General features: G+C 30.5%; 6 protein-coding genes across 10 annotated transcripts; 4 read left to right on the forward strand and 2 right to left on the reverse strand.

The window, feature by feature from the left end:
- The first annotated feature begins 26 nt into the window (after window positions 1-26).
- On the forward strand, window positions 27-6,388 carry LOC117231894 (E3 ubiquitin-protein ligase RNF123-like). 2 transcript variants are annotated; one of them, XM_033490777.1, is made up of 12 exons: window positions 27-956; window positions 1,297-1,447; window positions 1,816-1,955; window positions 2,039-2,361; window positions 2,430-3,398; window positions 3,469-3,596; window positions 3,694-3,797; window positions 3,865-4,931; window positions 5,006-5,334; window positions 5,408-5,573; window positions 5,651-5,797; window positions 5,872-6,388. In XM_033490777.1, exons 3-12 carry the CDS (start codon window positions 1,858-1,860, stop codon window positions 6,180-6,182), a joined length of 3,642 nt encoding a protein of 1,213 aa, XP_033346668.1. In that variant the 5' UTR covers window positions 27-956; window positions 1,297-1,447; window positions 1,816-1,857; the 3' UTR covers window positions 6,183-6,388. The 2 variants fall into 2 exon arrangements, with proteins under 2 accessions (XP_033346668.1, XP_033346667.1); XM_033490776.1 differs by lacking the exons at window positions 27-956; window positions 1,297-1,447 and adding an exon at window positions 1,459-1,557.
- A 205-nt stretch (window positions 6,389-6,593) lies between these two features.
- On the reverse strand, window positions 6,594-8,748 carry LOC117231896 (putative sodium-coupled neutral amino acid transporter 7). Of its 2 annotated transcripts, XM_033490781.1 has the most exons (5): window positions 8,590-8,748; window positions 8,281-8,496; window positions 7,704-8,064; window positions 7,381-7,630; window positions 6,594-7,308 (listed from the first exon to the last, which is right to left on the reverse strand). In XM_033490781.1, the coding sequence occupies exons 2-5, from the start codon at window positions 8,384-8,386 to the stop codon at window positions 6,655-6,657; spliced, it is 1,371 nt and encodes a 456-aa protein (XP_033346672.1). In that variant the 5' UTR covers window positions 8,387-8,496; window positions 8,590-8,748; the 3' UTR covers window positions 6,594-6,654. The 2 variants fall into 2 exon arrangements, with proteins under 2 accessions (XP_033346672.1, XP_033346671.1); XM_033490780.1 differs by lacking the exon at window positions 8,590-8,748 and having other exon boundaries at window positions 8,281-8,580.
- A 191-nt stretch (window positions 8,749-8,939) lies between these two features.
- LOC117231898 (bolA-like protein 3) lies at window positions 8,940-12,123 on the reverse strand. Of its 3 annotated transcripts, none has more exons than XM_033490785.1 (5): window positions 11,898-12,123; window positions 10,082-10,310; window positions 9,710-9,836; window positions 9,303-9,391; window positions 8,940-9,235 (listed from the first exon to the last, which is right to left on the reverse strand). In XM_033490785.1, the coding sequence occupies exons 2-5, from the start codon at window positions 10,121-10,123 to the stop codon at window positions 9,170-9,172; spliced, it is 324 nt and encodes a 107-aa protein (XP_033346676.1). In that variant the 5' UTR covers window positions 10,124-10,310; window positions 11,898-12,123; the 3' UTR covers window positions 8,940-9,169. The 3 variants fall into 3 exon arrangements, with proteins under 3 accessions (XP_033346676.1, XP_033346675.1, XP_033346674.1); XM_033490784.1 differs by having other exon boundaries at window positions 10,082-10,318; XM_033490783.1 differs by lacking the exon at window positions 11,898-12,123 and adding an exon at window positions 11,661-11,795.
- A 58-nt stretch (window positions 12,124-12,181) lies between these two features.
- On the forward strand, window positions 12,182-14,988 carry LOC117231897 (GSK-3-binding protein-like). The gene has a single exon (XM_033490782.1). It carries the CDS (start codon window positions 12,849-12,851, stop codon window positions 13,362-13,364), a length of 516 nt encoding a protein of 171 aa, XP_033346673.1. The 5' UTR covers window positions 12,182-12,848; the 3' UTR covers window positions 13,365-14,988.
- Window positions 14,989-16,946: 1,958 nt separating this feature from the next.
- Window positions 16,947-24,304, forward strand: LOC117231884 (xaa-Pro dipeptidase). The gene is made up of 9 exons (XM_033490758.1): window positions 16,947-17,321; window positions 18,803-19,001; window positions 19,069-19,308; window positions 19,661-19,722; window positions 19,792-19,836; window positions 22,733-23,002; window positions 23,075-23,519; window positions 23,659-23,810; window positions 23,992-24,304. The coding sequence occupies exons 1-9, from the start codon at window positions 17,302-17,304 to the stop codon at window positions 24,032-24,034; spliced, it is 1,476 nt and encodes a 491-aa protein (XP_033346649.1). The 5' UTR covers window positions 16,947-17,301; the 3' UTR covers window positions 24,035-24,304.
- Window positions 19,942-22,620, forward strand: LOC117231883 (FAST kinase domain-containing protein 3, mitochondrial-like). The gene has a single exon (XM_033490757.1). The coding sequence runs from the start codon at window positions 20,348-20,350 to the stop codon at window positions 22,520-22,522; it is 2,175 nt and encodes a 724-aa protein (XP_033346648.1). The 5' UTR covers window positions 19,942-20,347; the 3' UTR covers window positions 22,523-22,620.
- Window positions 24,305-24,403: the final 99 nt, after the last annotated feature.

The following is a 24,403-nucleotide window of genomic DNA, read 5'->3' on the forward strand; positions in this document are numbered from 1 at the left end:
ATTATTAATATTATTATTATTATTACTATTATTATTTTCATTAAACATTAGTAACATGTCTTTAATAAGAATTATAACGACAATGATGTTTGATATATTCGAGAATAGTAAGTGTACAATAATGCACGAGTATTTAAACAATTCGACGTCAGTTCTAGATATGTACCAATAATTCTACTATGACAAAAAAAATTCAACGAAATCAGAAGAAAGCGATGTAACACCTCGATGTATTCATGCCCTTCTTCCCTATAACCAATTTAAAAAAAAAGGAAAAAAAATCGAAAAAAAATCATTGTACTCGTTTATCGAAGTAATATGCATACAGTATACTTGATACTCTGTGCAAGCATTCTACGAATTATACTTTGAGTGGAAAACTAATGGGACGCGTTATAAACAATCGTGATCCATAAAGTAACGAGTGATGCAAATTCAATTAAGATTGATTAACATAATACTCTTTATAGTTACTGATCAAATATTAGTACGAAATATTATCACATTATACCCACCGCAATAAGAAAAATACCAAAGCCAATGGATTATTGCCTCCCCCCTTTCCCCATTTTTCTGATTGTATCATAATATTTGTTGAACGAACACAAAGCTAAAACTTTAGTTTTCTTAACGGTGCGTTCGTTTTTATATACATAGTTCATACATAGTGAGAGTTGCGCTTTTACAATCGTTTTCTTTTGTATAACTACTCTCATGTTGAATTGTTAGCCCTATGAGAATTCAGTGTAATTTAACGTGTAATTTAATGTTGTTACGTATTTATGTCAATTTGCCCCATCGTACAGATACAGGAGCCTAATTTGACTATTTTTCCGTTACGGTTACTGATATTAACTTCAATAAAAAAAACTTGCAGGCTGCATTGTGACCATTTCTGCAACAAAACCTAATCATATTCCCAAATCTAAATTTGTGTAACTTTTATAGGTATTGCGGTGAGTAAATTTCTTAGTGCTTGTTCTTTTGTTTTTATTATTAGGAAAGAGTCCCTGAATTTTAGTTTAATGATAACTTTGAATTATGACTGCAATTTTAAAGAAACTTTATGCATCGCTTTGGAAGAAATTTAACATGTCTATAATTTTTTAATATTATTCGAATTATTTTTCCTGATAAAAAATATTTTTGGTCGTGTTAAAAATTATAATTTTTCCAGTTACTTGCTCCAGTGCAATCAAGAACCATTAGGTGATCATTGAAAGCTAACTTGAAATAAAAGTATAAAACTAATGAAAAATGTGAAAAAACAGGTAATAAATCATTTATTTTTGGCAGGCCTTTTACAAGTATCCTGCACGTTGAATGCAATAACTTAAATGAACATCTACATAAGATTTTCTTTGTTAAATGTAAAAAAACGTATCAAAACGATGTTTATAGAGCGCGCGAAATTTAAATGGAGAAATGCAGTATTTACACCTGATGAGTGAGTGACTAATGGTCAATAAGTATACATAATTAAATACATAAGGACGGCCGATAAATCAGCTGATGTCAGTTTTTGTAAATAACTACATACATATTCTTTGCGAAAAGGTAAAGATGACATTGTATTCCATGCGTATGCGTGTTTATTAACGAAAAGCTTGAAAAAATTTCTCAACAAATCAGTATCGAGTATTAACATTCACGTCCTCATACTTTTATCAGATTCAATTGTTTCGTTTTTGATATTATGTGTCCCTCTCGGTTTTCCCTTCGGTAAAAAAAATGTGGTTAGTTTTTGATAATTACAACAAAAGTTATTGAAAATACAATGTTGATCCTTGTATTTCATACTTGAACTTATTCCAGTTTAATGGTTTCAATGCCGATACACAATAAATATTTTCAAACATGGAAATTGATGAAATAGTGAGAGACATTTTTGGGTCAGATATACTCTTAGAATCTACTGATAGAAAATCTGGCAATGAAAGTGAAAAATCATCAAGGTATTTTTACTACTCGATCGATTTATTTATGTATTAATTTATCATAGTTAATAGTTTTTGAAATATATGTATTAACATTTTAGGGTAGCTCATAGCTTAGATTTAACAAATAGGTACATTGAAAGTGCTCTTTTAAAAGATGCTCCAGAGAAAAATGTAGAAGACAAAAGAATTGGCAGAATTGGACCAAATGTTGTCAGATTTGACATAACATCACGTCTAGGATTATTCTCAATTTCTCCTGATAAGCTCACTCTTAATGGCAGAAGTAATTTTAGCACAATGAGAGCAAATACAGCGGTATATCAAGGAAAATGGATGTACGAAGTTCAACTTGGAACCAAAGGTCTCATGCAAATTGGTTGGAGTACAGTTAATTGTACATTCACTCAAGAATCTGGTGTTGGTATGTTGATATTTCTGATAATATAATTTAAGAATTTAACTCTATCTTATAGAATGTATCTTTATTAGGAGATACCATTAATTCATATGCTTATGATGGAAACCGTGTTAGAAAATGGAATGCATCTACGTTTACATATGGAGAACCATGGCATACAGGAGACATTATTGGATGTGCATTAGACTTAGATAATGGAAATGTTGATTTTTATAGAAATGGTAGATGTCTTGGACGAGCTTTTGAAAATATATCAATGGGTGCTGGTTTTGCATATTTTCCAACAGTAAGCCTTGCACTAAAAGAAGGTTTAACAGCCAATTTTGGATCCACACCAATGCACTATCCTTTAGAAGGATATGAGCCATTACAAGCAATTCCAAAACAAGAAATACATCAAGCTGTACTTTTATTCAAATGGTTTTTAAAAATAACAGAACAGATAGATACAAGACAAAATATGAACAAAGAGAGTGATATAAGCAAAGAGATTATACACAAAGAAAAGTTACATAATGAAGATATGAATGTACAGACCTATTTAATGTGTCTTTCAAATTGCGTTTTAAAACATATAGGACCTTTAGTTTCAATGCCATATGTTACGGAATATATTGTGGTTCCTTTTATAAGACATCTTTCGGAACCAGAAACTTCTTTATTGTCAACATGTTTAGATTTATTATGGACATTTCTTGAAGAGCATGAACTCAGGATATGTTTAGAAACTATTGTCGTTTTTTTACTGTCTGCATTCAGACATGTATCTTATTTAGTTGAATATTCTGATCAGTGTAAGAACTTGCTTCTTCTAATGAAACTTTGTCAACATGTATCAACGCGTCAGTATTTATTGCAACATTTACTCTTTGATCAAGTAAGGCTTCCAAATTTCTTGGATGTTAAACCACCAGATAAAAAAGGACTGATTGACATAGTTAGTAATGTATGGTGGGAAACAGATCCTGTAGATTTAACAGTTGAAGCTAATAAAAAAAGTTACTTAGAAGCTTGTCAACGAATTAAAACTACAATCTCTGGTACAGTCAATTTTAAGCGTTTTTGTTGTATAATTTTTAATATTTTTTATTTATAATTTGTATTTTACAGAACTAGAAACATTACAAGTGCAATTTTTAATAATTCTTCTTGACAATTCTGATGGTAATGAAAAAAGACCAACTTCAAGAACTATATTTTTAAGAAAATTTAAGCATTTTATTCCTATAGCAAGTAGTGTAAGTAACGAACTATTAAACTTTCGATAATTAAACTATTTTGTTTAGCATTATGTCTTTGGTCAGTATTTCTACAGATAATAATCAATAACTTCAGAATCCGGCACCGATTACTCTTTGTTGTATTTATCGACTTCTGATTGCATTCAAAATTTTATGGGATGCCGAAGTTGGAACATCACCTGTTTATGTGCCTTCCAGGTAAAATTTTATTCAATATACCTTCAATATTAATAACATCTTTTTTTTTATAAATTGGAATGAACAGGGTATTTTACGATGGATCGATCGACTACTCCAGAATCGAAAGACTGGGTGGATTAGTGTCTCATTTGAACAAGATGCACAGAAGTGAACTAATACAACTGTTAGGATCTGAACACCAAACAATTGTTACAATGGATCAAACTCAAGAAACATCTCATTCATATAGGATGGCACTTGTTCGAGTGAACAACATGAATTCACTAGATCAAGGAAGATCAATAACCCTTGATACAACATCATTACCCATGAACACTGCAGATCCAACTACATCTTTGCTTGAATTACTCGATAGTATTATTTTATTTTACCATCTAGTAGCAAAGAAGCCATTGGCAAAAGCGGCTCTTCTTAGGAATAGCATGTTAGAATATATTTCTGCCAATCAAAATATAAAAATACGACTAGAAGAAGTTAAACAGAAAGAGAAGCTTGAATCTGTGTCAATCGAACAAGAATTACTCAGATCCATTAACGTTTTCAATGCTAAGTTAATAGAACAGGGAAGACATATGGCGTGGATTCGTGCTGCTGTTTATTCAAAGGAGAAACAATCACAACTAGCATGGCTTCTAAAAGTGATCACGTTGACTTTGACAAACGCCAGCTTAGAAGGAAACATGTTTAGTTTTGTCCCGGACTTTTACGTAGAAGCATTAGCCGACTTGTGTGTTGGTTTACGAAATCATATGCATCCAACAGCACGTATTGAACAAATTCCAGATTATCAACAAATGTTTTTGAACACAGCTAAATTTCTTTGTGATCATTTTATGGACTCTCGTATAGTAAACGTAGATTCTAAGAGTACGTTACTTTTGATGCTAGCTGGATTCGTGTTCAATCCACTTACATTAGAAGCTATGGAAAGTGTACCAGAAGAGAGTCGAATAAAACTTGTCACGAGCTTATTGAAATCATACGAAAACAGGGCATGGGCCGAGTCAAATTGGATTTTAGTCAGATTTTGGCAAGGTAATGGCTTTGCCTTTCGATATGAAAGAAGCCCACATCTTTTGAAAAGAGTCGGACCAAAATCTTATCAACAAGAATCAATTTCTCAACCTAGAAGTACGTAATTTTTGTTTTCAGTAAATGCCTTAAAAATTGGACAATCAACGAGCTTACTAGTCTCCGTTCTTTAGAGCCATGTCCGTCCATTGTGTACCAAGGCCACGTAAGGGATGTATTATTGAAAAATCTTCAAGACACGACAGCGTTGTTAAATTCTTTACTAAATTTGCTGAATTGGACTTTCTCCGAGTTTATTGGAATGGTTCAAGAGATTCACAATGTTTCATCCAGGCCCGAAAGAGTCTTCATTGAATCTAGACAGCTAAAAATTTGCGCCACATGTTTCGACTTAACGATTTCGCTATTGAGAGTTTTGGAAATGATCATCACTGTGATTCCGGATATCTTCAATAATTCACCACAGTCTTTCAGTGAAAATCTGTTGTTTAGATCGTGCCAAGTACATGTTTCTATGTTATTAATGTTTTTATACTTTACTTAACATATAATTATCATTACATTATTATTTTTAGTTACTTTGTCAAATTTTAAATAGAATTAGCTCACAAACTAGTTGCTTCCAACATGTTGTGTTATTGGAAATCCCAGATTTAGAGTCGGTGGACCACTACCCAATATTAGCAGCAGTTACAGGTATTTTGTTGGCATTACTGAATGATGATATGATCAACTCTAAATGTAAGTATAATTTTTAATTACAAGTAAAGAAGGTATATAGACAGAATTCAGCGTAAGAAAAATATGAATTTTATTAGCAAAACCCATAGCAGAAGTACCAAGGATTACTCAAACCCTATTGATAGAGCCGAGTTTTCAAATGAGCACTCTTTATTTCTTGCTAGGAGATTTAAAAGTTGAAGATAAGCAAGGAAGAAATATAAAAAGATTTTCTTTTTCAAATTGTAAGTATAAATAAATATATATAGTATGATATATAAAAAATTATCGCATAACTTTCTAAATTAAATTTTTGTAGATAAAAATGACGTAACAGAAGAAGAAATTGAAAAAGTGAAAGGTATGATAGAATATTTAGACGAATGTCGTGCTATTTTACCAAACTCAAAAATTTCAAGCGATAATGGTGATATTTGCACAATATGCTATGCACAACCTATAGCAGTAACTTTTAAACCTTGTAATCACCAAACATGTCGTATTTGTATCGACCGACATCTCTTAAACAGTAGATCATGCTTTTTTTGTAAAGTTACGATCGAGAAAGTCATAGACCTTTCTAGCAACGTGTTACACGATTTTAGTAATGAAATTACGTCCTCGAAATAATCCATGATAACGTGTTGACAGTATAACATAATCGTGAAAGTAATTATAAAAATAAATTTCTTGTAAAAGCTATGATAGATTCTGGAGAAAAGTAAACAAATTGTAGAAAATGTTATATAAAATTTTATTTATTTAATATTATTTTCTATCACTCTGTCTTAAAGATTTATGAATGCAGTACAAAAATAAAAAAATTATAAATTTTAGTCTTTATATAGATTTTCTGCCATAATATAACAAACATACCATTATATTTGCGTATGTATCAGTCTTTCCTGTTTCCTATTATAATTAATACAATCTATCAGAGAATATTAAAATATTTAGCTAAATTATAACAGTTATAAATCACAGGACATTATGATAAAATTATTATACGAGCATTTATGACATTTTTTCTTTTGCTTATTAGTAGTTTACACAAATTTTTCTTGTGTAAAATATTTTACAACCTCAAATCATATAAGATATACTAAGTACATAGATTTTCTTTCAACTGTCTAAATCCAGTTACTAATGAACTTTTGTTAGGTTTTATATTCAAATCTTCTGTTGCTTCTGTAAGTATAACACCAGATATAAACGCACCAAGCGCAGTAATGAAAATTGCAAAAAATATTAACAGTCGATCTTTATTTAAATGTAGTTCCGAATCTTTCAAAAGTGTACTCTGAAATAGGCAAATGCCTGGGAAGATAAACATAAAAGCTGCTGACAACGCACCCAGAAAATTAATAACTGGTGAAATATCTGGTACTAATACCGCAATTACTAAAGACAGTATATACCAGATCAATGTAATAAAAACTCTAAATTTAATAGAGTTACTGTCCATTCCTAAAAGACTTAGAAGCGCATCACGACCACAATACAAAACAATTGGATATGTAGTAAAATTTTTGATTGCTATGAATATAATCCCTAAAGTGAGAATTATACTTTTGTCTGCATAGCCTTGAAGAATATCACTGGGCACTTTTCCAGCTCCAAATGTCGCATATCCAAAAATACCAACCACTGTGTAAGCAGTAAAACAAATAATCATGCTTACTATAGCACATAATGTAAATTTTTTAAGATTGCGTTCTTTCATACAAGCATACATTGGTATTGCTGTCATATGACTCTGCAAATATAAAAATCATTTGTAAGAGTGAAGCAACGAGTTAAAACCACAACATTCTTAAAAATAGGATACCTGGTATGCGAAACAAATTACTGGAATTATTTGAAGTGCCTCATATTCGTTGTCTGGCCATATTTTCATAGAATTAATGGGATACACAGTATTTGTAAAATATTTATAGACTATTAATGCTATTACATATAAAATAGTTATGCAACCAATAGAACTAGCATAGCTTAGAACATCCAATCCTTTAAAAAAGCATAAAGGCAGTATAAATAAACTACACGTCACAGTTGTGACAAATGTTCTGGACATATACCTAAAATATTAAATTAGTTAATAAAAAACAGTAATATTAATACAAAAATATTCCAATATATACTTTCATTTACCATGTATAACAATAATCAAGTCCATAGTATGTTGCCAGAATTCTATCAAACTGGTCACCAATAATTATTAAAAATGTTAAGCAACATCCAAAACTATATATCACAATACAAAGTGCACATAGAAACAATGATCTTTGTCCATAAAAATTAGCAAACATATCTTGCATAGTGCAGGTATTTGTAATGTCACTGCAATTGGCTAAAATGACAAGTGTAGCGGTAATAAAGATGAGCGCAACAATTTGCACATTAATAGAACTGACCAATCCTCCAGCTCTATCAAAGGCTTGTGGGAAATTTAAAAGACCAGCTCCTAAGGTGGCATTCACAATTAGAAAAATTGTACTTAATATGCTGGTTCCTACAAATATTACAAACAATTAATAAAAAATATGCAATACATTTCATTTCCTTAAATGCTTAAATATATAAGCAAAATTTACTATCGTACATTATTTTGACATATAAATAGTAGATAAATTAGAATTATTAGAAAAAATCAATGACAGATGTGTCTTATTTATGTTTGAAGAAAAATTAGAAACTGTATTATAAAGTAAAATAATAAACGTAATACCTGATCGAGCATTTTCAGCATTAGGAATAGACGAAGGACTTGGTGCAGTACATAATAACATATCATTGGTAATAAGTCGTTCCGTATCCCCTATTAAACAATTCATGATGATGTTTGCAATCTGAATGGTTATTCCTGACTAATAAACTATCCAAGTTTTATCTGGGATAATGCATTTCTTCGAGTAAACAGAAAATTTATCAGCAATATCTATGACTAGATAATTAGATCAAAGTTCGTTAGAAAATAAAATTATGTTCGTTACTTTAATAACATTGTTGTTTTAAGAAATATTTTACAAGTACATACTCTGTTTCAGTTATGATCTATTGGTGAACTTTAAACCTTCCGACTTGGAATTGCCGATTGAATCCGCGTGATGTCGCCGTGTTAACTTTGATTAAACTTACTACTAAATTTGAAAACTTGTTAGATGATAAATTATAGTACTTTAGACATTCTTTCTTATTTAAAGCCAATTGACAGTCTAATATATTTAAAAATAATAAATTGTGTTATTTTATAATTGTAATAATATAATATGTTATTTTTAATATTTTATATTTTATAAGAAAATGTTTAAGATAACATGATGGGAACAAAATATCAAATTTTATAAAATTGAATGAATGGGTAAAATAATATATAGAAAAATAAAATCTATTTAATTATGTTAGTCATTTATTGTACACATTTCTATTATGCATATAGATGATTCATATTATTAAAATCCTTTAAATAAACATTGAATTTTATATATATGTGAATACAAATAAATATTGCTAGATGTATATATGAATATTTATATGCAAAATTTACAAAACTTTATACAGTTCAGTCATACATTTACATGATATAAGAAATAGTTTCGTAAAAAATTACAAATAATCTAAGCTTCAGGAACGCTTGTATATATTCTTACTCCATGCATATCCTTAATCTCTTCTTTAAGGGCCTGTGGAAATAATTACAATAAAAAAAAGTCAATGGTGCAACAATATCTTTTCAATAATGTTTCTTACATCATTAATTAATCGATGCTGCTTAATAGTGTTCAATCCTTTGAATTCTGGTGCAATAACATTTATTTCAAACATTGCACCACATCCTCCTACAATAATAAAATGTATACATTCCTTCAAGCTTTAAAAAAATTTTAAAGATAAAAAGAATATCTTTAAAATTTTTAGAAGCAAGATATTTTTAAATCAAAAATATTAAATTAAAAATAAATAATATAGAATCTTAAATGAATGAAATTAACGTTTTTTTCATATTTCTATATTAGACAAATCATTCTTAAGTCTTTAATCCTTAATAATGATCAAGATAACTTTTTTCAACAAGCATCAGCGTTCTATTACATATTCCATTACATTGTCGCAATAAAAATATACCATAATTTACTTTTTTTTCACAATCATTTTACCTGAGACATCATTAACTTCTATAAGTTTAGCTTGAGGAAATTTGTTTCTTAGAATTGATATCATTTTTTGTTCAGCATTTCTACCAGCCAATGCCCTGTTGGGTCCATTCCATACCCTCGATAGAAGCTGCAAAACTTTCATTTTATTCATCTTACGCATTCTTCAAGAGTTTTTTATTTCTCTCTTTTGAAGAGAAAGGAAATATGAAAATATGGATATTAGGAATTTCTTCAAACGTGAATAATAAGTATTTAACGAGCTGATTTTGGCATGTTAAGAGGGGATGGTAGCTATCATAAAGTTTCTTCAATTATAGAACAATTTGCTCGATAGTAAACGTACACTTATATGAGAAGTGTGTTTGTACCTACCGAAATATTACGAAAATTTGACATAAACACACGACCGAACATAGTTATTACGATAGATCGGGTTCGTTTAAACCTCGTTTGTTTTTCTGTTTATGATCCAATGAATGACAGCTTTTCGTTGAAAACAGTCAAATGAAATGGTAGTCAACTGAGAGTACATAAGCATCAATATTTCACTCGATCAGCTGATTCCTAAATATAAAGTTAAGATGGCGCCATCTACTTAATTCTAGAACACTGTAAAAAAAGAAAAGCGCATTAAACAATATAAAAATACATACATATATTTTTTACTTTTACTCATACATGGAATACGTGAATCGAATATTAAATTGACATCAATTGAAAATTATTATCACAAATTCATTACATTTGGTGTTATTTCATTTAACAAAAATTTTATTAATGATATTATTCAGTAAATTTGTACATAAAAAGCTTCAAATAGTGAAAACTGAATTATGCAACAATAGATCAAAAATATAAAATATAGCCAAAATTGATGAATGATTTTTCGATCGATAAATATTGATTTCATAAAAAGCGAGGTTAGTCTATTTATTACCGACTAACCCATCTTTCATAACAAAAATTACAAGCTATTTTTACCGAACGTTATATCACAACCGACATCATCATTTTCATCTACACATCCAAATAAACAATCTTTCATTGGCATTGATACTTGAAGAAACATTGTATCGCCTAATCTCTAAATGAAACTAGCAGATATATTAGAAGAAAATGTCATTCCTTTCAAATTCGCGATAGTTGCGATACATATGTTAAGTAAATAATCATACATGTAACAAGAGCCAATACATATTCGTGATGATGCAATCAACGAATGTGTGTGTATATGAAATTTTTCCTATGATTTCGTCATTTTTTTCAGCCAATTAGAAGAAAATTTGCGAAAGTGGATGCACAACAGGTTACGTTGTTTCGCGGATTAGATCTAATGAATGATTTGCTGGTTGCCGATAAATGCTTACGTAAACACATATATCGCAAGTGGAAATCGAGTACACGCGCGTATGCGCACGCACCATAAACTTGGCAAAGGATGACGTAGATTAACACGGACTCGAGTGTAACCTTGATCCGTACATTGCAGCCTCTCCCTCCCTTTGCCCTGCGACCCCTGATCCTTCTATTTCATCGAAGCTGAAGCGCTTCAGGAGCAACATACAACTTACGTACATACATACATGCAATAAACCATAGACTTGAGAAGTATAGACCGCAAATGCCGTGTTGAGAAAATGGCCCTTGTGGAAAAAGAAATAAAGATAAATAACAAGGTCTCTCTTTCTTTTTCTATGTATTAAAACGAATATCTATTAAAAAGAGAAAAAGAGACCACGTAATATATCTCTATCTCTTTTTTAACGAGAACCACACTCTTCATAAAGCATGTCGGTCTATATTTCATATGTCTATGCAACGAATCAATGATGTGTGTGTACGTGTTTCTTCCACCGAAATTCATGCTTAGCCCGAATCCGAACGATACGTTGCGAAAAATTTACGAAGTGAAATCATTTCACCTTATAGGCTTATATGTATATACACTTACACACGGTTTTCCGGGGGGTGCAGGGGACACCGTGCAACAAGGAAGTGGTAAAGATATTATCGATTCGCTAGAGCTCACGAGTTAACGGTTTGTTTACACGAGCGTGGGGGAAAGTGCGCATGCGCGTCAGAACCAAAACAATAATAAGAGAGTAGAAGATTTGTGGCTAACGGACGAGCGGTCGCTCGCTTTAGCTCTAGGGAACGTTGCCGTGCCCTTTTTAATCTCTATACTTACGAATTACTCAAAATTGTAAACTTTCGACCTTTTATTATTCGAAAACAGTTATTTGTTGGAGGTATTGCAATCGTCAGTGGATTTCTGGATTCCGAACCGTACACGCTGTGTGAGAGCCGGAGCTAGACTTGCGTCAAAACGTGTATTATTGTGCAACGTGTGCTCGAATCGAAATGTAACACGATCGAGAAAGAGACGATGTTGACGTTGAAATAACTCCAATCGAGTTAAGAAAGAGATAGACAAAGAAGAATATTTTCGTGTATATACGTTCAAACGAATTTAAAACCACCGTGTGTGCGTGTGTGTGGCCGACTACACTAATATATGTGTCCGATGAGGATGTGTTCATTCAATTCTTCGAACTAAAGCACGAGCAAAACTTGATGATTCGTTCAACATTCGAGAAAAGGAAAGGCTTGGAGAGGAGGGGGTAGGATAAATGGTGCGTATTTACACAGTGAATCACGCGTTCCATGCGATTACGAGACGCGACTGCTAGTTTAGGCCATCTATGTTTACACGAACGTTTCTAAATATGTTCGTAAACATCAAGTGCACCTTTAACTGGGAAAGCTAGGCAGGCTTAATCAATTCAGTTACCTATATCATTCAAAGACAGGTTTATTCTACTCTGACAAAGAAATTACAATATATTTAAGAAACAATTAAAATAAAAAAAAAAACGGAAACAATAAGCTAGGAAAGTATTTTTCTTGTGTATTGATGTGTGCAATGTGAAGAACCTTTTGCCTGCTTACGAAAGGAAAGGAAAAAAAGAGAGAAGGAGAAAGGGAAAGAAAGAGAGAGGACAATAACACGTTGGCCGAGAGCGCGGCTTTATTGTAGCCGCTGCTCGCCAGTATCGCAGACGTGGAGGTGTAAACACGGCATTCGTGCCATTGTCCTTTTGTTCTCGTAGCCGGTGAACGGGGGAAAGTAACCTACGCCATGCCGAGCGCCGAGGAAACAACCTACTTGATCGAGGTAGTGCCCAACACGACGCAGGACTTCCTCTCTCGCGACGTCGATCTTCTTGTCTCTCAAATCAAAGAGAACCTTCGACTATCCAGTTTGAAAGCCAAATCTAGCATCAGTCAGAAAAACCGACCATCACCATATCAAATACCTTCGAGGTCTTGGGCAGATCCCAGTAGCTGTGAGATGTGCGGCATGAAGAATACCGGTGGCCACGATCATCGTCATCACTTAGCTCATCATCATCACCATCACAAAAGGCCGACAACGAGAGATGACGACCCGTATGAGCTTTTACAAGAATTGCTCAGAGAAGGTGGTTTGATAAAAGAGGCTGTGAAGAGACTTCAAGCGAATCTCGTCGATCTGGATAATTCCGAGGAGGAGGAAGATGATGAACAATCGTCGACGGTTTATCGAAGAAAACCGTACTTCTACGATTCGGAGGACGAACAGTTACCACCGGTGTACAAACCACTTGAGCTGTGAAAATGAATTATAGTGCGACCGGTATACGAGACCGGTATATGGAGATTTAAACAGATTTTTGTGGTGTCTAGACTACACAAAAATGAAAAAAAGTTCGGTGTCCTTTATTAAAACAGTCATTCTTGTTCCTTGGTGTATCTTTCCACGGTTATACATTTGGTATACCTCGTGTGTATATATATATGTACTCTGTGTGTATATATTGTGTATGTGCATACATGAGAAAAAAAGGGTTATCAGGCGAGACATATTCGCCCGTTAAGCGAAATATGTGTGTGGCTCGTATCGAAAGAAAGTACAACGAGGTAAACATAATTAGCCAAGAACTTACGGCCTTACATGGCCGTGTTTGTAAATATGGTATGTTGTTATCCGAAGTAGTTTCACACGCACGAATCGTGTAAATTCGGCTAAGCTCGCCTGTATCGACGACTCACGAGGCTTACGTGGAAGATATGGCTGCCTCGATTCGGGCCCTCGGATTCGATTTACATGACAACAAGGTTCACCGATCTTTTTTCAAAACTGCGATTCTTGTCCCTCTTTGAATAAATGAAAAAAGATAAAAGGAAGAGTTCCTGAGTGCTACTTTCGCGTCCAGGGTACTAGAAAGATGAGGTTTTGGAAGTAGTGATTGACAATTGAAATTTACCGAAATCGTTTGCAACCTATTTGTTCTCTTTTTTATACAAAAACATTTATAATTTTTTGTTTGCTTTGATAGTTTTTACCTTTTTTGTAATTATAGAAAGTAACCTGGTAGTTAATTTGAATTAGGTATTTAAAAATGGAAAGAAGTAGCAACTTAATGTGCGATCTGATGTGAATCGGTTAGCATAATAATTCAGCATTCAATAATTTAATGCTTATTTAAGTTCATGTGTTACCTCCGTTATATATGTATATGTATCTTATGATTATGGATTTTTTAATGGCGTGAAATACGAGAAAGAGCACGCGTATAGGACATATTAGTTAAAGAATTTTGCTCGATTTGATCAGGTTGTTATGGTCCAGTTACTACTAGAGGAGTTAACTATGTAAATCATCTGAGAAATCAATCAACGAATTATAGAAACGCCTTTTTACGCGCGGAAGCATCGCAACTCGAAGGATAGTGATCTCATTTATTTTCTTCTTTTTTATTTTTTTCTGCACAACGAATGAGAGGTATTTGTTTAAGGTAGAATCAACAATGTAGCGTTCGTTACTTGAGTTATATATATTATGTATATGTATACTTTCAAATTTAAGTTCTGTAATTGTACGCACACGAATTATCGCCATTTTGTTCGTTTGAAAGTATTTAGCCGACTTGGTTGAAGAGAGATAGTAAACCGACTTTGTTGTAAGAGTATATACGCGAGTGCGTGGGTTTCTTACACGCTTGATACATGGTAGGTTTACATTCGCTCTGCATATATTAAGTACATATATAGTTATTTATCACTATCGATCGTTAGCGACGTAACAAACGCTGTACGCGCGTGTAAATTTGTTGTATGCATATTGGATGCACATGCGTATTCGGTTTAACGGTAGAGCATAATTCAGTTTACGATTTCGGAATTGATATGAAGAAAAATCCGGTAAAAGGTGGATTTTGTAATATATCGCCCTATAAGAGCCGGACAAAATGAAAGCACGGTATCGCATATCGTGTCATGTCTACATATTGTACAAATGTTAACTAGTTCACAACTACAAATATTACGTTAGACACAGTTCCGATGAACGCACGTGATCATATGTATGAGCGAATGAATGGGGAATTAGCGCGTTTCTTCCTGATGTGTATTTTGTGCGTGTATGTGCAACGATTTGAGTTCGCATAGGTATGAGTGTGTAGATAATGAGAGATTTGTCTTTAAATTCACCGTTAAAGTGTAAATCAAGGAAGTTATATACCTCGTTGTGATCGCCGGATGACAAATCCGGCGAACCTTAATTATAAATAAACAAGTAAAAGATTTCATCCTAGTCTTATTTTATATTTTCTTTTACCCAGTGAGTTGTATTTTAGGAAATTATTGTTTTGAGAATTTTTTATTAGCTACTATATTGATTTATGCCATGTATTAATATTACAAATATTGTAATGTAGATTTTAACTCGTGCTGTTGCCATAAAAAAGTATCGGAGAAATTTTGTTACGAAAATTATCCAGTCACCTTGGTACATACATATATGGAAAACATATTTCATGCGTGAAGGTATTACAGGGATATCATAATATCCTCGGTGATTAAACGAGATAATCTTTCAATAAAAAAATAACAGAATCTTTGAGATATTTGAACTTCTTATTTAATTATTTTCTATTCTTAAAGATTCTTAAGTACATATTTTTTCAAATTTGTATAATGTAATATAAAAAATGATATAGAAATAACTTTAATATACATCAGTAATAAATTTTAATTTTCTATTTTTCCTTAAAAACACTCAAAACTTAATTTATAAATGGTAGCATAGTGGTCAGATAATAATACCGATAAAGTGTTTCAGTTACATTTAAACAAGATTATGGGAATCAACTTATATTTACCGGTGCTTGATATTTACTCTACATACAGATAATGTTACGTAATGGAAATATTGTCGATAGCGAGGAGCAAAAGTAAAAAATTACAAAAGGGAATGATTCTTTACATCTATGTTATTATATTCATTGATAGCATCGTAAAATACGGTTAATAAAGAATATTGAGTTGTTTTATCGATATGATAGAATTAAAGGAAAGAGCTGTACGATAAATAACTTTTGACGTTTTAAATATTGTACGTGGCTGGATTGAAACATTTGCGTCACCTCTTAGAAATAGATGATAACGGAAATTGGTATACGCAAATAACATATACGCGATTATAAATAGTTATAGTTAAAATTATTCCTTTTGACATATATGAGTAATAATATGTACATACATATACATATGCACGTTCGTACGTTATCAGTGACGTTTTACGACATCCGTCTTTAATTAGAACTTCGAAATCAAGTAGCCGTTCATGAACAAATTAGATGTCAAATCGTAATATTTCATCGATTCAAAATTTAAATCAAAATTTTAAGTAATGAAAATATATATTTTAAAGTAGCCAGTCAGTTGCAAATATGTATACATAGAATCATGTAATCGTACAATAAAATTATTTATTAAAAATCAAAGTTAATTAGATATATTATTATAAAAGAAAAAATATGTAGACAGGAAATTATATGAAGCATGTTAGAAAAATGGGAAAAATTATTATAGGAAATCTGCAATTTATTGCTATTATAAGTTAGTACAATAATATTTTTCATTTTTCATAGCTAAAAGATATATTTTTATACATTAATTTAGCTTATGTAAAACAGTGAGTTTTATACTCATATAAAAATCACCAAGGTTTATTAACAATGATTCGTCTTAATTATTGATTAAAAATATAGGACGCTAAATAATCAAATTTTAAGGTTAAAAACATGTTAAGTCATTTGTTTGATCTAAAATAATATAATATAGAATGATAAATAATTTACATTGATTAAAACATAGTAAATTTGACTGCCCTTTTTATTTGATGTAGATTCATGTTGTTTTATAAAGAATAAATTTAATACATGTATATATAACATACAGGTATGTAATGAGTAATGACTGGCAATGATAACAAAAGGCCAATCATTCCATGTCGTTACGCGGGAAGTTGCAAACATTATTGGTCGGTTGAAATTCATCACGTGATCCTTTAGACTGTTGCAGATAAAAGATAATAAAGTGGGTCGTGAATCGTACATTTGCGTGAAAAGTGATTTTACAAGTATCAATGGAATTTTCGTAATTTGAACATTGAATGAGTCATTGCTTACATTACAAAGTATATATTCAACTAGTGTCATAAGAAAACTATACTGTTCTGTCAACAAATCGACAAATGAGAAAGTAATATGGCGGACACTGCGCATTTGTATGTATAGACGCAATTTATTGATTCTTATTATATCCCCGATATTAATTAGGAATCGATATACTGTTATTGAATATAAATATATAATTGTTATAATGATAGCAACAAATTATTTGTTCTTTGTATTCCAAATACTTTGTTGTTTACTTTTTTTCCCTTGTGCATCATTTCTTGTCCAACTCGTTTCCTGTTCGTACCTTATAATACCCTTACATAATGCTATCAATTATATTGCTTATTGCTTTATTAATTATACCATAACGACTATCTTTTATTCTAGCAAATACGATAATGTTTGTAATGTTAAATTCTAATTTTTACAACAATATTTTGCCAAACTTTAAGGTTATATTAAAGGCAATTTCCTTCTGCGCATGCGCGAAGAAGGATGCTAGGTATACCCATATATACAGAATGTTCAAATTCTATATCTAATGAAAACATTAATACTAATATCACATTTAATACATAATTGAAGTTATAGAATTATAAATTGTTATTTAACATAACAAATATACTTATATTAATTTTTTAAATATTTGGACATATTCCCCATAAAGTGTTATATATACTATAGAGAATACTGAATACAGTCTATAACAAATATGTTTTAATCTCTAAAAATACAAAAATAAAAAGATAAAAGTGTTAATCAGTGATTACTTACTTATCATATGTTAAATACAATTTCCATTTAATAAAATGTTACTTATCATTGATCTTATTTTACTAATTTTTGATTATGTAAGGTAGATAATTATCGATAATTATGTACCGATTACCGATATTAATATCATTTTAAAACAGATTTTTGTATTAAGTCTTATAAAACTAGAATTTTATTGCTTTGGAGTATTTTTCAAAATTTTAAATGTTTAATAAAAATTGAAAAATGTATACTTTTAAATGTAGCAATTATAACTGGGCGAAGAAATTTGTATACCGGTAAAAAAATTTTGAAGTGACGTAATTATTTTTATTGTAAAAAAATTGTACGTATATTGAATAAATTTAACAGTAAATTATCCTCATTGAATTTTTTAGTTATTTCTTTATCCTAAGAGCATATTTTCACTAATAAGAATAACGCTTATCTTGTTCATATGTAGTACTTTATAACTATATAATCTTATTGTTAGTATTATTTTCTTATGATAAAGATATATCGAATACTCGACCTATTTATTTCTGTGCTATTATTAAATTGTTAATAGAAAATTATACCTACAAGAACTTTCAACGTTGTTACTAATTTTCTTCTTTAATTATTGTTCAGATATTTTACAAGGAACAATATAGCAAGATTATATTATATTGTAATATACAAGATGTTTTTATTGGATGGAAAGGTTTATATAAATTAGAACTGAAATTATTTGCTATTAAATTGGAAATTAGATTGTTTGTTAATGTAATAATAAATAAAGCTTTTATTTTTTCGTATTTTTTATTACTTGATAAGTATAGAAATATCATTCTAGGAATGGATTAGAATCATGCTTTCAAAGGGGAAATCTTACTTTAAAAGTACCTATGTCCCTTTTTGAAAACAATCGCAAAAGATTAGTCGAACGCATTAACTCAAATACAAAAGTACCAACTACAGGCACTTTTATTATTCTCGAAGGAGGAGTTGAGATTCCGTTTAATGATACTGATATATGCTGGCCATTCAGACAGGTAAATAAATCGTTAATTATATAGTACAGTAATATAACATATCTTTTTTATGTAATTTTTTTGTTAGGAGTCATTTTTTCAATGGTGTTTCGCTGTTGAAGAGCCAGGATGTTATGGTGCCCTTGATTTAGCAACAGGAACGTCCATTTTATTTATGCCACGATTACCGCCTGAATATGCAATTTGGGAAGGAAAATTACATAGTTTGGACGATTTTAAAAAACGATATGCAGTAGACGAAACTTATTATACCGATGAGATAGCTAAAGTTTTGAAATCAAAACAAGCAAATCTTCTTCTCACTTTAGTAATTTAGTATTTAAAATAAATATTTTAAAGGACTACATACACTTAGTTAGGGGCTATTTTATTTAAAAATAAATTTATTATCGCGCGGAAGTGAAATGTAACTAAATTCTTGCGAAAAGTTACTTGAAATTTAAATAGCAATTTTTCGCCATAAAACAGTCAAGAAGAATATGAAAATTAAATTATTACTTCCGATACTGTTCTTGAAAATATATAGAGAAAAAATCACGAATAATACAATTTTGAATAAAATTATTATTGATTCTACCTACGCGTATGTTTTCTTTTTAGCGAATAGCTTACTTAATCTAGGTTTGCAAACATATTTATTTCTTTTATTATACTTCTAGAATGGTCAAAATAGTGATAGTGGCTTGCAAGCAAAAGAGGCAACTTTTGATGGCATTAGTCAGTGAGTACTAGTTTTCAATATTTTCTACATTATAAATAATTTATTTATTTACATTTTATCGTGTTATAGGTTCAAAGTTGACAATAAAATTTTATATCCTGAAATATGTGAATGGTAAGTGCTACAAAATTAATATTATGCGGTCTGGTAAAAATACGTTAATTCGACCGAAAGAGTTAAATAAATGGCTCCAAAGAAGAAATTTTTATTTTATTGTAGAATATAGAAGGTAGAACATATAAAACGTAAAAATTAATTACTATATATCAAATTGAAATTGGCGAAATTTCACACGATATATGGAAATTTAAAAAATTGCTATCGAAATTGAGCAATTGTCGATTTATTATATCGATATATATCGTTATAATTATTTTCTGTAAGTTTGTCACAAGTCTTTCACATGAAGCCTTTTAATAATGGCTCTATAAAATCGTTAAATTGAAAGTATCATTGAAAACAGGTTCAAGATATAAATACTGGTCATTATATCTATTTTAATTCAAAACAATTTTATTGCATTCTGCAAGAGATATTTCATACTGCTTCATCTTTTCATTTCATAATTGGAGAAGGTACATTAAATAAGACATGAAGGAATTATTGTTAAACTTAATCTTATTAGATGCTTGTATGCTTTATGCAGATGATACTAGCTGGTCATGTATGGACAAAATTTTTAATGCGTATGAGCATGCAATCTTCTGCTTGGATCACTAAATTTATTATACGAAGCTATGAGTCCAATTCTGGAAAATATGCTGAACAACAAAGTCTAACACAGACTAGCATTCTTGTAGAAGAGGGATTAGAAATACAGGAAGTGCCTTTAATTGTTAGAAAGATCAAAAATATTGAAACCATATGTAACAATAAAGATCAAAATAGCATTTCTATTATTGATAATTGTTACAAGGTTCCTGATATATCTAAGAAGAATGAGCCATTTACATTTAAAGTTAAAAGTAATGCAAGTTCCAAAAGTAACACTAATGTGAAAAACAAAGCATTAAACCAAAGAATAGACATAGAAACAGATGAGGGAACTGCAATATTATTTTATTCAGATCTTGACTGTTTCAAAGATTTGAACGTAGAAGAGGCATTGCAAGGATTACAACTGTTCAATGCAACTAATGGTGCCTATCCTACGTTAGACAACAAGATCTCACAAGAAATCAATTGTAGAGTAGCTTTAGAAGGATTAAGAAAAGTTATAGACTTAGAAAATAATTGGTTTAAACAGAAGTCTAATAAAATGCAAAGAAATAGGCAGTTTGATGTTGATAATACTACTAGAGATATGATAATGAAACAATTGATTAAATTAATTATTAATAGTAATGATGCTGAAATAATAGTTCAGGGGCTGATAGCCCTAAAAAAGGATAAAGTTAGTCCATCTAGAAATATATATAGAGATTTCATGTGTGATGAAGCTTTAAGTCGAGCAACAGATGGAGAGTTTTCACCTGCACAATTAGTAAATTTAATAAAGATTTTATCATCTTATAAAGATTCTAAGTACCGTAAATCAATAGATACCTTATGGGTTGGTATTTTGCTTCAAGAGCAAGAGATTAATACATATACATTAGTAGCATTATTTAAAGTATTAAAGTATTTTAATCAAAGTAAAAATATGGTCAAACTTATTTTAGAGAGAAAACTTTCTGACTGTTGGTTAAAATTAACAGGCACACAAATTGCAGAAATACTAGATTCTTTTCATGATGATGTTTCTGCAATGAAATGTTTAATGAGTGCCAGTAAGTGGGCAAGTATAAGCATGAATGCATGTAGTGAAAAAGATTTAATAAATTTTATACATAGTTTACATGTAAAAGATTACATTGATGATAGAATAGAAAGTACTTTACAAGGCTATTTGAAATCTAAAGCATCACAAATTGATGATTCAAAATTAATAGCTACAATTATGAATTATTGTAAGGATTTGCAAATCAGAAATGAAAGAATCCTATCAGAATGTGGGGAATATTTTATGAAACATGCTATGAATATATCAACTTCTTCATTGTCTTCTATTCTTACACCATTTGGATTATTATATGTACATCCTCCCAATAGTACTGAATTTTGGAAAACTTTTGATGATGTGTTATCAATAAAATTTCATGATTTGAAATTAGATGATGCTTTAGATATTCTTCTTTCTTGTACTTATTTGGAAAAATATCCTGTTAAATTTTTTGATAAGATATTTATTTCACAATTACTGCATAAAATTCATTTGAGAAATCATTCTGTATTCTCTAATCGCATAAAAAATAAGTTGAAATTACTAGATGCTACCATGTTTTTAGAGTCTAAGGAATATCCATCTTTACATTTTCCCCTAAGAAGAGTAGAGAAACCTTTAGTTTTAGATGTTCGAATTAGAAGAGCAGTGAACATGATATATCAACCATTGGCATCTTTGGTAGGGGGAGAACAAAAATTGAGTAAAAATGTGATATTGAATAGACTACCACCTATTAATTTCTATATTCTTGATATTCTTATACATCCGCATATGGTATCCACGTCGGTATTTCATTTGAATTTAGATCAGGAGAAAAATGTAAATACTGCAGTTTTTATTTATTTACCAGAGTATTATTGTAGAAATACGCGACATTTAATAGGACCACAAATAATGAAAAAGAGACAGATTAAGAAATTAGGTTTTAAAGTCATGATGTTAGATTATGCAACAATACAAGAACTCTGGAATCAATCTAATAAATTGTTATCTTATTTGTTGAAAAGTTTACATTCTGCAGAAAATTCTGTATAACATATACGTAACAGAAATATAAAATATAAATTTCTCTATTTTTGATAGAAATTGTAAAAGTAATCTAATGAAATATATTGTATAATGTGTAGAATAAAATTTTTCATAGATGAAAACTGAATAATTTCTTATATAATTATTGACAATTATATTATTATAAAATAAGATGTAAGTTTCATGTGAAGACATATGTATTTCTTTTCTTTATAGTCGAGTCATAAAATCTCCACAAGAAATTAAGGTACTGGAATATGTGATTAAAGTTAGCTCAGATGCTCACAAATCTATTATGCAAATGGTGAAACCAGGATTTGCAGAATTTCAAGCAGAAGCAGCTTTTATGCATTATGTATACTCCATAGGAGGTTGTAGGCATGTGTCTTATACTTGTATTTGTGGATCTGGACATAATGCATCTATATTACATTATGGACATGCTGGTGCTCCCAATAATAAAGTTATAAATAATGGTGATATGTGGTAAGTTTTGATCTCTGACATTTTAATTGAAATTTATTTTATTTACAAAAAATATTATTTTTTATCTATAAGCCTTTTTGACATGGGTGGAAACTACTGTGGATATGCAGCTGATATTACATGTAGTTTTCCAGTTAATGGAAAATTTACAGAAGACCAAAAAATGATCTATAATGCAGTGTTGGCTGCTCGTGATGCAGTGATGGATGCTGCAAAGCCTAATGTTCTTTGGACAGATATGCATCTTTTAGCAAATAAAACTATGTTAATTTCATTAAAAACCGGTGGTTTATTAGTAGGCGATGTTGATGAAATGATGAAAGCAGGATTGCACGAAGTTTTTCAGCCTCATGGGCTTGGACACCTTATGGGATTAGATGTTCATGATGTTGGTGGATATCTTCCAGGACATCCTGAACGTTCATCAGCTCCAGGCTTAAGAAAATTGAGAACCAGTCGTGTTTTACTAGCTGGTATGGTTTTGACAATCGAGCCAGGTTGCTATTTTATTGATTGCGTAAGTAAAAAAACTATAATAGATTATAAGAATGTGAAGAAAGTACTGAATATTAAAGTTTTTCGAATCTATAAAGATTCAATAATATTAACAAAATATTACATATCAATCAATATAAAAAAAGATAGTTGATATATAGTTATTAGATGCAGCACTGAAAAATCCAAATCAATCAAAATTCATCGTTGCTGAAGAATTGAAAAGATTCCGTGGTTGGGGTGGAGTTAGAATCGAAGATGATGTTCTTATAACGGAAACAGGCGTAAGAAATTTAACGGATGTGCCACGCACGTAAGTTTCTTGCATATTTTGATATTTACATTACCTGATATTTAAATTATTCATCTTATAATTATATTCATTATTTACTAATATTTATACGCACTTTATTTGTTAATATCTGCACAATTTTTGACGTCACTTGCAATTAAAATGTAAGTATAACTTACAATAACACACCGTTTAATTATAGCGTGGAAGAAATAGAAGAATGGATGGCCGCTAGAAAAGAATGAAGTTGATTACATATGAGAAAACAATGAATACATCGTATAAAATATGCGATTGTATAACGAAGAATTTCGTGCGAAGAAACACTATTTGCATATTCTGTTCCTTATGATATAAGAACAATTGTGATACGTCATATAACGTCATAAAATATTTTTACACGCGTTTCTTATAGCGCATATAATGCAATATTTAGTATCACACAGGTTTAAGTCATGCCTTTATAAATTGTATATAAAGAGAAACAAATAAAACAATATTCTTTATTATACAGTGCAGTTCATCAATACTTTTATTTTTCCAAATGAAATTTTACTGCATCTTTTCTTTTATTAAACAAAATATATATTGCAAAATATTTACTTAATATAGAT

The sequence above is a fragment of the Bombus vosnesenskii genome, unplaced genomic scaffold (genome assembly GCF_011952255.1).
Source record: "Bombus vosnesenskii isolate JDL3184/JDL3185 unplaced genomic scaffold, Bvos_JDL3184-5_v1.1 scf7180000013275, whole genome shotgun sequence".
Lineage (NCBI taxonomy): Eukaryota > Metazoa > Arthropoda > Insecta > Hymenoptera > Apidae > Bombus > Bombus vosnesenskii.